General features: G+C 42.9%; 1 protein-coding gene across 1 annotated transcript in view; it reads left to right on the top strand.

The window, feature by feature from the left end:
• Positions 1-890: 890 nt before the first annotated feature.
• The window catches only part of nudt14 (nudix (nucleoside diphosphate linked moiety X)-type motif 14), a 40,741-nt gene continuing 26,781 nt past the window's right edge, over positions 891-14,850 (top strand). The window contains exon 1 of the mRNA XM_072682828.1: positions 891-1,090. Within this exon, the coding sequence (XP_072538929.1) occupies positions 1,010-1,090 (81 nt within the window). The 5' untranslated portion in view covers positions 891-1,009. The remainder of the gene's footprint in view (positions 1,091-14,850) is intronic.

Genomic DNA, 14,850 nt, shown 5'->3' with positions numbered 1-14,850 from the left:
CAGTACACACTACACACACTGCAGATTCATACTGGATTATAACTATTAGTCAGACAGTACACACTACACACACTGCAGATTCATACTGGATTATAACTATTAGTCAGACAGTACACACTACACACACTGCAGATTCATACTGGATTATAACTATTAGTCAGACAGTACACACTACACACACTGCAGATTCATACTGGATTATAACTATTAGTCAGACAGTACACACTACACACACTGCAGATTCATACTGGATTATAACTATTAGTCAGACAGTATAAACTACACACACTGCAGATTCATACTGGATTATAATTATTAGTCAAGCAGTATAACCTACACACACTGCAGATTCATACTGGATTATAACTATTAGTCAGACAGTGCACACTACACACACTGCAGATTCATACTGGATTATAACTATTAGTCAGACAGTACACACTACACACACTGCAGATTCATACTGGATTATAACTATTAGTCAGACAGTACACACTACACACACTGCAGATTCATACTGGATTATAACTAATGCTGGAGGAAACTTTCTTCAGAAGTATTACTAACTACTACTGCTGTGATGGTGCAGTGTGCTTTATGGCTGACAGATCAGGCCTCTGGAGGAAGGTGAAGAATGATTAACAGTACGGGTGAGTTTCGGTGTGTTTGAGTGAACACTGGCGGGAAGAGACTGCCAAAAACTGGCGCCATTAAAACACCTGCGCGCCAAAATGCGCCCTTGATTTCAGTCAGGGCGGGAAAGCGCGATGTTTCTCCCTTACGTTTCTCTACTGCTTTCTCTTTTCCTTCTGACGAGGCAGCTTTCCCGCTGAGCGGCTGAAACTCGGCTCCTACAACGTCTTGACTTTAAAACACATGCGCGAAAGCCGACGTTTTCCTCGTGCCCCTCACAGGCTTCCGTAGACAGTCAGTCTCCTCCACCGTAGGCTAATCTGCGGCTCGGCTAAGCTGTGGTGAGAAGCGCCGGTGGGCAGCTCTCCCTGACACGATGGAGCAGATTAATAATATCCAGGTCGTTCCGTGCACCAGCTCCAATTACCTGAAACCGTTCACGGTGCATTATAGCCAGGTGAGTCCGACATTGAAGGCGGCGCGGTGTCCGCGGTCGCACGACTCGGGCTTTGTTGCTAGCAGCCCAGCCCCCATTCATCCTCATCCTCCTCATCCTCCTCCTCGCCACCACCACCATCATCATCACCATCACCACCACCATCAGCTCTTACTGTCAGCCATCGCGTCTCCTGGAGTGCATGGTGCTGTCAGTTATTTGTGGTGTGTTGTGGTGGAGGTGGGGTCGAAGTCGAGTGTTTTTGTCTTCAGCAGGGCGCTGAGAGCAGCTACACACACACACACACACACACACACACACAGAGACAGACAGTCAGTCAGAGCCCTTTCTCCTTCATGCACATGCTTCTTATTATCAGCAGTCTACTTCTCTTACGTGGGCTTCCCATCCTGGTGCTCACATGATGACACTCGGTGAACTGCAGACCTGCTCGACATGCGGTGTGATATGAGCAGGAGCCGCATGTTGCAGTGCTGCATATGCCCAAACTCAGGGGTCCTGAAAGTCCTATAGAGAAATTGCACCTATTTGTGTGTTTTTTATTTTTTTATTTTTTTAAATATATATATATAATTGAAAAGCTGCTTCACATCATTTAGATGTAATATGAAATACTTCCCTGGATTTTTTAATGGAGGTGAGGTTAACATGGACAATACAGATATACTAGTACAATAAGTATCTGTAAACATCAAATATTTTATATATAAAATTATGTATATAAAATATTTGATGTTTACATACATATATAAATAAATAAGTAATAAGGGGTCAGTGGGTTCAAATGCACATCTGTGGTTCTGCTGGTAGCTGGTTGAAGAAGGTCTTAGCTGGTCTTTGATGGTAAAGGTAGTTGAAAACCCACCCTATGCTGGCAAGCCAGCTGGTTGAACTGGCTGACCAGTTTAGCTCTTTGGTGTCTACCTGGTCCCGACCAAGCTGGTCATGCTTGTTGGCTAGTTTAGTAAAGCTGGTTGACCAGGTAGGTCAAACTGGTCATACTGGTAGACCAATTAAACCATCAAACAAAACAAACTCTATGCTGGTCATTATAGCCAAGCTGGGCTAAGCTTGAGAAAGCTAGGCTGTTAATTTTTTTTATATATGTATCCAAATATTATTTCTATTTTATTAAATGTAATGTGCTATGAAAACAAAATAATGGTCCAAGATCCAAATGTTTGTGGGCACCCCTTCTAATGAATGCATGTGGCTACTTTAACTTGCACCCGTTGCTGACACAAATGTGCAAATGCACACACGCAGCTTGTCTAGTTCCTGTAGAGAGGTATTACCAATAGAACATGTGTCTCTAGCAGATGAAAATGACCCTAATGGCATCATGCCTAATGCCAGGTGTGAGCTAAAGGGGTATAAACATTGAGCTGTGGAGCAGTAGAGCTGTGATCTCCAGAATGATAGTGCTCCATCCAGTCTTTCTGGGATGAGGTGGGGTGGTGATCATCTGACATGCTGACCTTATTAAGGCTCCTGTTGCTGAATGCAGTCCAGTCCACACAGCAGTGCTCCAAAATCTAGTAGAAAGCCTTCTTCCCTGGACGGTAGAGACAGTTACTCCAACTTCACTCCACTTTTTAATAACTTAGATTCCAGAAGAATGTTGTCCCAATATTTTTGTCCATGTAGTGTATTTGCAATAATTGAATGTAATAACTTTTTTCCCCATACAAAGTAGTTTTAGTTATTTTAGTTACTTTCAGTGTTGCAATTAATGTATCTAGGAACCTTAGATCAGATTATTCCCTGAGACTTCACCTAGAGTTTGGGACAGTGCCTAGCACATCTAAATGTGGTGTTGGTGGCTTATAGCAGAGAACAAAAACAAACGAAGCTTCCAGCACTCTAGCACTTGCCCTCCAGATACTCTCAGCTTGGTGAATAGCTTTATTAAACGCAGCTCTCTTTGTTCCACCTGATAGATTGGTTTCTCTCCACCCATTTGTATCCAGGTGGAACATGAGAGCAAAGCAGTGTATCCAGAATAGAAGCAATGTGTCCATCAAAAAAAGGTGCGCTGCATCATGTCCCGTAGCTCTCTGATGTAGACCGCTTTATTAAGAACGCTCTATATTTGTCGTCGTCGCTCACTTGCTTTTCTTGCTGTTAGAACATGGTGTACCTTTCTCTGGAGTGGCACACTTCACATCACATCACCATTGGGCTGGGTTTCCAAAAAGCAGCTCGGCACAAAAGAAGATTCCTGAAGGGTCGAGCGAGTGTGACACTGAACTCTCGGCCTGCCAGTTAAGATGATCCTAATGTGTGTAATGCTTTTGGGAAATTGTTCTTGAAATGTCATTGAATGAGTTATTCTGAAATTTAGAAAACTTGGTAAAATTCCCCTTTAAGGCCATGTAGTCACTTCCACATGCAGAAACCGTACTGTTCCTGTTTGAAGGTTTTCTGTAACAACGTACCCTTATCTGGCTAGTGAAGAATTATCTGCAGTCCTTCTTCATGGTCTTTTGAAATAAGACATTAAAAAGGGTCGTATTTTCATAACTCACTGCTTTCTTCATCACCTTTGTCAGTCATTCCCTTCATTTACCCTCTCTTTCCTGTGAATTGGCCCAGCTGCCGAAGAAATCCAGCAAATCCATAGATGTTTCCTGAGTTAACGTCATTTTTCCCTCTGTTGTCCTGACGTGCATTTAGACCTTTGTTTTCTCGGGGGCACCTGTGGGTGTTTCCTCCCTGATTGTTCCACTGCATCTGTGTTTGGCAGCCCGTGCATTTTTCACTGTGCAGTAAGGCTTCCTCTGGCTGAAGTTAAAGTGGTAATCCCCAGTGCGAGGCCCATTGTTCAAGACGCGATGTCTTAGTCATCCACATCCGCTGCTTGCTGCTGGTATGGGTGGAATGCATGGTGCAATCACGCCAGATGCTCATGGGAATATCACACGCTGTCATAATGCAAGTTGTCAAGGTTGCGCATGGTACGCACTAGCAAGTCATTCTCTGACCACTCTCGGCTCACGTGTCCCCCGCTCAGAAGATGCAGTTGGTCCAGACTGAGGTCATTCTGTGTTGAGGAGGTATTTAGAAATCTCCTCAAGGTCTCCCTGAGCCTTTGTGGCACGTTCCTACTTAAGGGTAGTTTGGTTTAACGTACATGTTGAAGCAGAAGTTTTAAGACACAGTTCATAACTTGCATTCTTCATCGTGACATACTGTATTCAGATGGGTCCAATTACAGTTATGTGTCCCTGTTGCAGCATATAAAAATAATAATAATAATAACTGATTACAAGTGGTTAATTCTTGCGTATTATCAACAAAGCACTGGAAGCAACCTTTTGCAATACTAGTCGTCTTCCAAATTCTTCTAATGCTAAGCAGTAAATTGTTCCATCAGGATTTTCTTTCTCAGTCAGTGGTATCTATGCAGATCCAGCTTAACAAGCTCTCCTGTTGGTTAGGTCTTCACTGGTAGAATTGAAGGCCCAGCCCACCAAACTCATTAGCAACTGGCAGAGAAATCAGTTTCATCTGAAAAAGGCTACCATAGTACTAAAATCCCATAGGATGGCTAGCAGAATCAGTGTTATCCTATAGGTTTTTGTTTTTTTGTTAAACTGAACATAGCTGCCAATTTGCGTCCAGTATATGATCATTCATAGCGTTAGCGTAAAAAACTCTGGCATCCAAACTTTGAAACAAATCCGAGCAATCGATTCATTTTACTTGACTGTTTTAAATGATTTAAAATTAGCACCATTACATTCCGCGTAATTGACATTTTATGTGATAGCATTATAGTTACATTTACATTTACATTCTTATCCAGAGCGACTTACAAAAGTGCTTTGCTGTTTACCCAAGAATAACCTTGGCTAGTTTAAAAAAAAGAAAAAAGAAAAGGCTAAAAATTCAAAGATACCTCTAAGTTTAGACACTACTAAACACAAGTCAATAAGGAGACCGTAGTACTCTGCTATTCGCCCAAGTATTCTCAGAAATTGTGGGTCTTCAGTCTGTGTTTGAAGACTGTGAGTGACTCGGCCGTTCGGACACCCAGGGGAAGCTCGTTCCACCACTTTGGTGCCAGGACAGAAAAAAGTCTGGACGCTTGTCTCCCGTGGATTTTGAGGGTTGAGCCGTACTTGAAACTCTTTTGGTGCAGGCTTTTGGTGCGGATCGCCTTTTGACCATTGCCATCAAGTTCGGGTTACCATATAACTATGAGCTAAGGTATCATGTAATATTACTTAATAAGACCATGGCGGATGTAGATATGTGCAATGTGGGCATTTTGCCACAAAATTAACGTTGTCAGAGTGGGCGTCCTGATTTTAGTTTGCGCATTTCATAATACAGCGTGTTATCAGCGACAGCCAAGTTGTCTTGTTCCGCAAACTGTCATGGCGGACCAGTTTTGATTACTGATTGTTTTAACCACCATAGTAACATAAGAGTGCACGTTGAGTTTGTACAGCAGGACTGTGCGTTTGTTGAGCATTGGCTGGACGTTGCCATTTGTGTTGTGTGAGTTTGAGCTTTCCAGGTCGTGTTCAGGGTGAGTATGTGTGTAGTTGAAAAGTTGGTGATGTTCTGTTTGTATTGGTTTGTATGTCATGGAAATTGATAAACAGATTGAATAAGATTGAAATGACAATATTTTGCATGTCACACTTCAGACATGATGTTTGTTGGTGGTCCCCAAATGATTAGCTTTGACGTTCTCCGCTGCTTGTACTATTGTCCCAATTGCCATTGGGTATTATAGCCGATGAGCATAAGGATGCCTTCATGCTGTCTTTCATCATAATCACAGCGCCGGAGACCCCATGCAGTGCAGATGTGAGCCTGTCTCTGCTTTAAGAGCTCTAATTAAACTCCTCTGTTAATTATCCAGGGGACCTGGACACCCTCATGTTGTGAGCCAGGTGTGTGAAAGCAGGGAATGTTAGAAAAAGGAAAGTATCCATTGTAGGTTGTTTAACACCTGAGAGACACATCACAGTGTCTCTGTAAAGAACAGAAGGTGGAAAGCAGCGTTTAGGAAGTTGTTTTGCTGCCATTCCATGAGTTACAGACAGTGCATTAATATGCCAGATTCAAGCCACGGGACAGTATTTAGTTAAGAATGCTGTGTATCTGACCAGGCTGATACTGAAGACTTTTAAGCAGGGTTCGAAAATGTTGCATAGGCTAACATAACCTACCTAAGTTTCTTCAGCAAATGCATAGAGTAAATGGCATCTATGTATCTTCTCCTCCTCCTGGCTATTGCAGCAACAGCAGCAGCTGCATCACTGAGTCATTGCGGTGTGCCACCCACACGTCTCCGCTGGCACTCGGTGCCGGGAGATTGCTGCCTCTGCCAACCTGTGCCTTCCTGTACTGCTTCTCTCACTCGCTTGTCATTTGGGTCACCTTCCTGGCATTCCCTCAACAGGTTCGACCAGAGGGTGAAACTTTGTCCTCAGATGTTTTTGATACCAGATGTTTCCATTGGCCCATACTTCCCTTGTTGGCGTGACCCTGCAATGCTGTTGGAGTACTTGATTTGTTAGTCCTGCCTCAAATGGCACCTTAAGCCCCGCTGTCCGCCTGCAAGTCTGCATGGCATAGCATAGCAACCACATGTGGGTGTAGAGGGCAAGAGTGTGTATTTGGGACAGGCTTGTGGGATGTGCAGGGCAGGCTCTGCATGTGCTGTAGTGTAGCATAGCCTAATTGTAAACCGTACTGTAAGCTGTTGTTTAATTCATAGGTAATTGTTGATTAGTTTATTAGGTATAACTGTAAAATGAATGTAAATATAGTCAATGTGAGTAAATATAGTCTACAAATATAGCGCTGGTCCCCAGTGCTTTAAAATGTTGTTTCTGCCACAGGAATACCAGATTTTGCGGAAAGATTCCAGTGTATGCAGGCACGTGCACACACACGCACAAGGAGTGGTGTGGCTGGCTGGAGTGGAGTGGTTTGTATCTCAGGTATTGCAATCACCAAATGCTCACCCATCGTGGTCCTCCAGTGGATTAAGCCTCAATTAATTAGGTGACTGGTTTGGATAATGAAATTCGGTCCGCGCTCAGCTCTCGGAGTGGTTCTCGTGCAGAGCTGCAAGTCTCCCGTGTCCCGCGAGCCAGCAGCTGAGCCAACACGGTCAACTGCTCCAGCTGCCCACCTGCTGCTTTAGCCACGGGGGTCCGAGCCAGGGAGGAGGGATATCAAAGACGAGCGTGTTGCGGAGAGAGAGGGGGAGTTGCTGGATTAGGGCAAGGGGCTGGTGGGTGGACAACGGTGCGCATCGGGTGGGGAAGAACAGATGAGGAACAATAGGGCCGGGCAGGCTGGAGCGAGCAGAGGGGTGAGGAGGCCATGGGAAACGTGTGGCAGCCATCAGCCCAGCACCAGGCCGCTGGGCGCACTCAATAGGCACAGGAAATGGGATTTGCACGAGACAGATGTGCGGGAGAGAGAACAGAGGTGATGAATGCATTAAAGCCCAATGAGCAAGATGAAGGTGAGAGGCGCCAGTATGCACTTCCCATGAAAGCGGCTTTGCTGGCCCACTGCTTAGGCCTGTACTCTTCAGCTGGCAGCCTCATAGTACCCCTCTGTATTGAACAATCTGCTGATCTGGGAGAATCAACTGCAAAACTTCGGTTTTCAATCCAAATTCATCCTAAAGTTTTGATTTTGCGAGGTTTGTGGAGTCCCACAGGGTTCTATTTTAGGGCCTATGAAACTGATGCTAAATATGACCGCAATATAGTTATGAGAGTGAAGAACGAAATTACTGAAAGTACTGCTCCAGGGCAGGTTAAGTGAAGGATTTCGAATCCTAAACAGCTCTTGGACCAATCAGCAATAGCCTTCTAATGGAAGCATTCCTTTTTAATCCTGTTCAGGTCACTTTTTTTCTTCCTCACCTGTTATTTGTGGTTGTCTTTTTGGAGAGGAAGCAAAGGAGACACACAATATTAATGAATACATTTAAATACATTCAATAATTTGTGCATTTATGATTTCTTTTGCGTTATTTAAGAAATAAGCTGCTCAACGCCTCGTGTTTCAGCTGATGGGCTGTTCACCATGAATGTCATTCTGTCCTGTGCGTGCAGGCAGGAATTAAGCCTAGCTGGAGTGACTAAGAGAGAAAGTTGAGGTTGTAAGGGTTAGGGTGGAGTATTTTGTCTTGATTACATACTTTCAAAACCTGCGCTAGCTGTGCACTATGTAAGTCAGCATTACATTTTCATTACCGCAAGATGAATTTCTTCCGCCAACGCCCACTTTGGGGGCATACCGCTGAAAGGTACAGCGCAGAAGGTCATTGTAAGCTAGCTCTGAGGCCCACTGTTGCCAGACGTTCATTTGTAAATGTACATATTCAACCAGCTTTATAATGTCTCATGTTTTGAATGTTATGTGTATAAGTATGTGGAGCTCGACTGTGGGAGGGTCTGTTGCTGCTAAACTCATTTGCGTATATTTTGTTCAGAAGGAGAGTGTGCCGAATCAGCTGGTTTTATATGTCAGTTAAACAGAATGTGTATATTCGTATATTTTCGTCTCCTGTCACGCTTGGGCCTGTCACAATAATTACGCTGTCAGTTTATCGTAAAATATATCAACATGACCTCAATCATTTTTGCTGGCCTCGATATTGCTCGTTGTTTTTACTTGGCAGGGAGAGCCCATTTACATGAATGAGCTGGTGTTACTTTGTTTAAAAATGTATTCAATTTGTATAATCTATTCTAATGTTGGAATATTCTTAATGATCAAAAGTTGCTCATTTCTCTTTGAAAGGGTGTAATTGCGTTATTATGCTATCATATCATTATATTAGTGGCATAAATGGTCTCAAAATGACAATTTTTCTCATTATGTCAGCGGCACTATATCACCCACAAATAAAAAAAGGTCCACTATATGGACAAAAGTATTGGGACACCTGCTCATTCACTGTTGTTTCCAGGTATTAAATCAAAGGTATTAGAATAGTTTGTTGGGCTGACTGTCTCTACTGTTTAGGGAAGGCTTTATACTAGATTTTTGTGAGGATTTGGTTGCATTCAGCGACAAGAATGTTGGTGAGGTAAGGATGCTGGATGATCAACACCCCACCTCATCCCAAACTCCCTAGCTCATCCCAAAAGTACTGAATAGAGCATCGTCATTCCAGAGAACACAGTTCCACTTCTGTACAGCCCAATGCTGGTGGGCTTTATACCCCTCATGCCTACGCCTGGCATTAGGCATGGTGATAATAAGTTCAGGTTTATCTGCTCTTATCTGAGTCGTATTTTATTGGCAGTCTTTCTCTAAATAGACTAGACAGGCTGTGTGTGTGCATTTTCATCTGTGTCAGCAATGAGTGCAACTTAAAGTAGCTGAAGCCATTCATTAGAAGGGGTGTTCACAAACGGTTGGAGATATAGTGTGTGTCAGTACTATCCGTACGTTCTTTAAAAGTGTACAAGCTCATTGTGTGCAAATTTCAAATACACAAAGGATTCCATGCAGGATAAAGATTGTAGAAATTGGACAATTGTTCAGTGATTGATATAAAATCAGAAGGTGCTTCAGCTTCAGTATGATCTCCAAAAGGATGCTTTTTTTGAAACCTCTAATAGCTACTCCATTGAGCCTTGTTAAGTTGCCTTGGAAAGCAGATGGACAGGTGGCCAGTGGGGTCAACAAAGGCCTTTGGCCCTTTCTGATGGTAGGGCGTGTGGTCATTATTGACTCTCTGCTCATCAGCTGTGGGGAAGGAAAGGTGAGCTGCACACTTGTGATTCAGTCTCATTGTTTTGGAGGCCAGTCTGTGGAGGAGTTGGAAGAGTCCCTGCCACTTTCGCTTGCTCGCTCGTTGTCTCACACGGACAAATGCCTATTTTTGCACACCGTGTGTGTTCTATTTTATCATTAGAGGCATCCTTTTGTGGCATCGTCTGGCCTAGTTATTACTCCGGCTCTCTCAGGAGATTTGTAGTGAGAACGTGCCGCCAGTAGCGCAGTGGCGCTGCCACCCATCTTACGGGAGCCAGTGAGCAGAAAGGCCTTGTCTGGTTCCCAACATTGTACGGCCTTCGTTTGCTGGTAACCTCAAACCACTTCCTTAGCCTGGCTGAGATCTATGAGCGCTATAATGGTGAGAGTTGGGTGGCGACTGGGACCCGAGAACATTTTCCCACTGTGTCGGAGCAGCCTCGGCCCTGTGGCCGGGATTTTCTCGGCCGCCATTCAGGGCATTGTATTTGCGTCCTGTGTATCACTTCCCTGCGAGATTGTGGATTGTTCGTGGGAACAATGATGTTTGGGGCTCTGAAAAGCTTCATAAATCACTCACGTGGTAATATAAAGTACAGTGTTGTCTCCCTTCAGATGGGGTGTGATCTTCTGATAGGCAACTTTTCCCAAGTTAAGGCAGAACCCCGCGATAAAAGAAAACGTCCTCTAAATAGAACCTTACAGTGGCTTCGGAAAAGGCCTGAGATACTGCCACTTTCCTGCCACATCAGTAGATTGATCAGCTTTGTTTTCCCATCCATCAAGTCCCTTTATAATTGAGCCTTTAAGCAGGATCATGGAACTGCTGGGCAGAGCTAGGCGTTAACCTTCTAGTTCACACTGGACTGTAAATGGAGGCGGGGGCGGGGTGCTAATTTGAAGATCTCCACCTGTGGGCTGGGACAGAATGGAGAGTGGAGACGTTGAGGAGGTGGGCTAAAGGGGGGGGGGGGGGGCTGGAGAAGAGACAGCAGATGGAGACAAAGAGACTGAGCTCTATTCTGTCGTTCCTTTCAGCTCTGCCTCTATCCTCTGGAAACACAAGCCCTTTCAGACTGAATGAGTTAGCAAGGTCCAGGCCTCCCTAAGTCCTTAGCACATGCACGAGCCCTCTCATGTTGTTTGTATTGTTTGGACTGCAATAAAAACACTCCTTAATTCAATGTTTATTGCTAATTTCGTTACCTCGCTTCTAACTCACCTGTGCTCTGGCCGTCCGCACTGACTGTGAGCCGAGTGTGTTCCTGTCAGGAAGCGTCATCCGGTTGTTTACACAGTAAGGGCTTTGTCTGACGGCTGGTGGGTTCGGTTACACCGGTTGCTACTTAATTAATTACAGTCTTATTATTTACCTTAGTGATCCGCATTGCTTACGCTGAAGTAGTGCTGGGAACTCCATTAACCTGTGTACGCAACTGAGGTGACGTGTACGTGTGGATGTGCGCTATTGTTTGTGTGACGAGTGGAAATATCAGTTTGCTCGTGATGTAGCCAAGGCATACACTGGCCTAAAGAAACACTTTGCTAGCAGTGTGTTGTAGATCTAGGGACCGGCTCCAGCACCTGTATTTCCCTTATAGTAAATCAGATTTGTAGCTAATCTAGTTCACACGCCTTTTAATTCCCAAAATGTGCCGAACCACTTCAGCCTCATCATATCCAATCCCCAGTGTAGCACAAGATACGTTTGGTGTTTAAAACCTCTGTAGGTTCTCACCGGCTCTAATGTAGTCCACAATAGGCAAGCCATGGACAGACTTCAACATGGCTGCTATCACTTTTTATAGCTGTGTGCAATTCAAAAGACCTTATAAGTAAGCCTGTCCACTCAGCGGAGTGAGCCTATTAACCCAGATCATTTAATTGTGGTCTTTGGTGTAAACAACATAAAATATGTAGGTTGTTTTTCAGGTTGCTCTGACTAGTATGCATATGTTCATCCCCACAAGAAAGAGGGGGTTTTGCCCTGCTTTACAGGCTGTCCTGTTAATAATTCAGCTCGATCCTGCTCATCCACATGAGTTTAATTGAGATTTTACAACTCAATTGGATATGAGGTAGCGAGATGCTAAAATAGGAGTAGCGATATCTGAGGATTTTATTGTATTTTTTTTTATTTCATCATAATAACATTTATAAAATGTCAAAATTAGAACTGGAGCCATCTGGAAATCTAGATGTCTGGCCTTCCTGAGACACCTAATGCAGCAAATGCAGCAAAATACATAGAATGTGCAGTTTTATGGCAGTTGTACAGTGTCACTTGAACGTTCTGCTCTCCCAGAGTACAATAAATACATACTTTTTCTATAAAAACTAGATATCTGTGACCTGCTGATCATTTGCTAAGCCATTATGTGTTGATACTGATATAATTTGGATATCTTTGTGCGTCAGGTTTGAGCCGAGTGTGAATCAGCAGTTTGCATGATGGCAATTGAATATTATTATTATGTTACTTAGATAGTTTCTTGTACATAACCAAGGACAAAAAGGGACATTGGGAAAAATAAAAGAAAGTACCCTGAGAAATGATTTTTAGCTGGGCGAGCAAGTAGAAGAAGGTAACGAGTTCCAAAGGGTGGGGGCAGCAGCACTAACTGTCCTGCTGATAGAGCATTTTATCATATAGTGATACATTTTGTTATCCTGATGACAATATGCTTTTCTTAGCATATGGAGGATACTGTTAGTGCTTAACAAACAGAGATCAGCTGCAGGTTTCATTACTAACAGTGTCAGACTGGTTTAATTAGATGAAGATCAGCAGATGTGGAATAAAAATCACTGTATTCAGTACAGGAGAGGATCTAAATAGTAGTTTATAAGATTCTGTCGCTACTGATGTATGATGATTTAGTCTGTGATTACATGTATCATGATAAATATTGTGCAAAAAAAAGTATTTAAATATCATGATACTGTATTTTTACTATATTGCTCAGCCCTCTAGGTAGCTAGACTCTAGCCAGACTCTAGGTACAGCCATAGCTTCAGAATCAGAGGACCATAGCTTGAAGTGAAGGGGTGGAATTACTTATAGGGATGCACAGTGATATTGGAATCATGTTGGTATTGGCAGATATTTACTTAAAACATCAGCATTGTCCAAATATGGGAGATTTATATCTGATATTTCATGATTTGTTTATTGTATTTTATTAGAGCCGTGTGTTTAGGGACCGCTATTGAGCTAAAATAGCTGCATTTTATTAATCGAACTGCTTTTTTCCTGTTATACTGTCTAACTTATGCAAATTGTGTATTAACGTTTATGTTCCAATGTTGATATATCTCAATTACTTGTTAGCTACATTAGCCTAATAGCTCCTGTCTAGAACTAAAGAAGTAAATGTAGGACACCAGATCTCATCTACATTTGGGATGAGGGATTTTCTTTTGGCCAAACCTTTGGCTTCACATTTTGAGCCAATTAAGCAATGACTTACTTTGTACTTTTGCATGCATTGGTAGTTGCTGCTGTCTGCCTCCTCCTCTGCTCTCGTATTCGTAATCTCTGCAGGGGTTTAATTGCCACCTGCACTCCTCAGCCCCATACGCACACACACACAGTGTGCATCTCTCTCGCCATGAATACACATTAGTAATATGGGTGGAGTGTGATTGCCTGGTGGGGAAGGAGTGTGATGAGGGCTTTAAATCCTGGGAAGTTGTACAGCACATGGTGGGAATTAAAAGGCCCCTGATTGTAAATGGCAGCATGATGGCAATTGAATTCTTGACAGCTGCTGGGGTCACAGCATTATAAACTGGGAGCTGATGGTAATTAGACTTTAAGCACCCAAAAGAACAAGGCCTGCTTCTCAATCCCTATTCACTTCTGAGCCTTTATTGCAGGGAAGTCCAGGAGAGCACATTAATTTCAAGGTCCAGCATCTCTCCTTGGCCCTATAATCTGTATCGTAATCCATGTTGCTGCTGATTCCCAGGGTCCCAAAAGGCTTTTCTTGCTGACCTATTGAGTGGCCCTGAAAATGAGGAGCCCCTGCCATCTGTGCACACGCCTCAAGTCCCAACGCAGCACTCTGCCTCTTGGGGCAGGCCTCCAAAAATGCCTGTGACTTCAGAAGGTCATGTTAGGCTAGCAAAGACTGCGCTCTGGAGACACTCGGGAATAGAAGGTGATGTGGTGCAGGCTTAAATTGTGCTGTTAATGGAGATGTTTACATCTTTAAGCATGAATGTTTTTATGATCAGATACAAATAAAAAAAAAAAAACAGGCTATATGCTGCAGGTACTTTAGAGAAAAGTCATTGGTTGATTGAGAGATGTTCTATGAGCAGCTATCCTTAGCTTGTGAGTATGTTTTTAGGTATAATGCGAACCACAAAATTCCTAATTTAGGGGCTTCTGACTGGCACGTATAGCACATTCGATCCTCAGCAGCTCATGGCCGAGAGGCCAAAAAAGATTTCTGTGTGGTTAGGGTAATAGCTAGGTCTAGTTTGTGAGATCACACAATGATATATATATATATATATATATATATATATATATATATATATATATATATATAAAAAATGTGTTCGTGTGCGCAGTCTCTTGATGCTTAGTCGTGCTACTAGGCTGTGGATCGTTCCATACCCGGAAACATGCTTAATGTTTATTTTCAATCTACAGACAGCTGCTCATGAAAAATAAAAATTCATCCATCAATCGACCAATGACTTTTCTCTAAACTACTTGCAGCATATAGTTTATAGTTTACTTAAACATATAGTTTATGTTTAAATGATTATATTCCAGACATTCATATGTGAATATTTAGGGAAAGATATTTGGGGAAATTTATTTAATAAATAAATCAAATTCATAATATTTATAACATTTAAGCCTTAAAAATGTATACAATATTAATATGTTAATATTTTCAATGTTAGTTTGCCTGAGCTTTTTACATTTCCTAAAATTTAGCATCTGATAAGAATTTGCTGGCCGTAAGGGAACATGCGCTTGGCAGCAGTGT

This window comes from Salminus brasiliensis, chromosome 1 (genome assembly GCF_030463535.1).
Source record: "Salminus brasiliensis chromosome 1, fSalBra1.hap2, whole genome shotgun sequence".
Classification (NCBI taxonomy): Eukaryota; Metazoa; Chordata; class Actinopteri; order Characiformes; family Bryconidae; genus Salminus; species Salminus brasiliensis.
The sequence above is the reverse complement of the archived record's forward strand: the minus strand, read 5'-3'. Positions and strand labels throughout refer to the sequence as shown.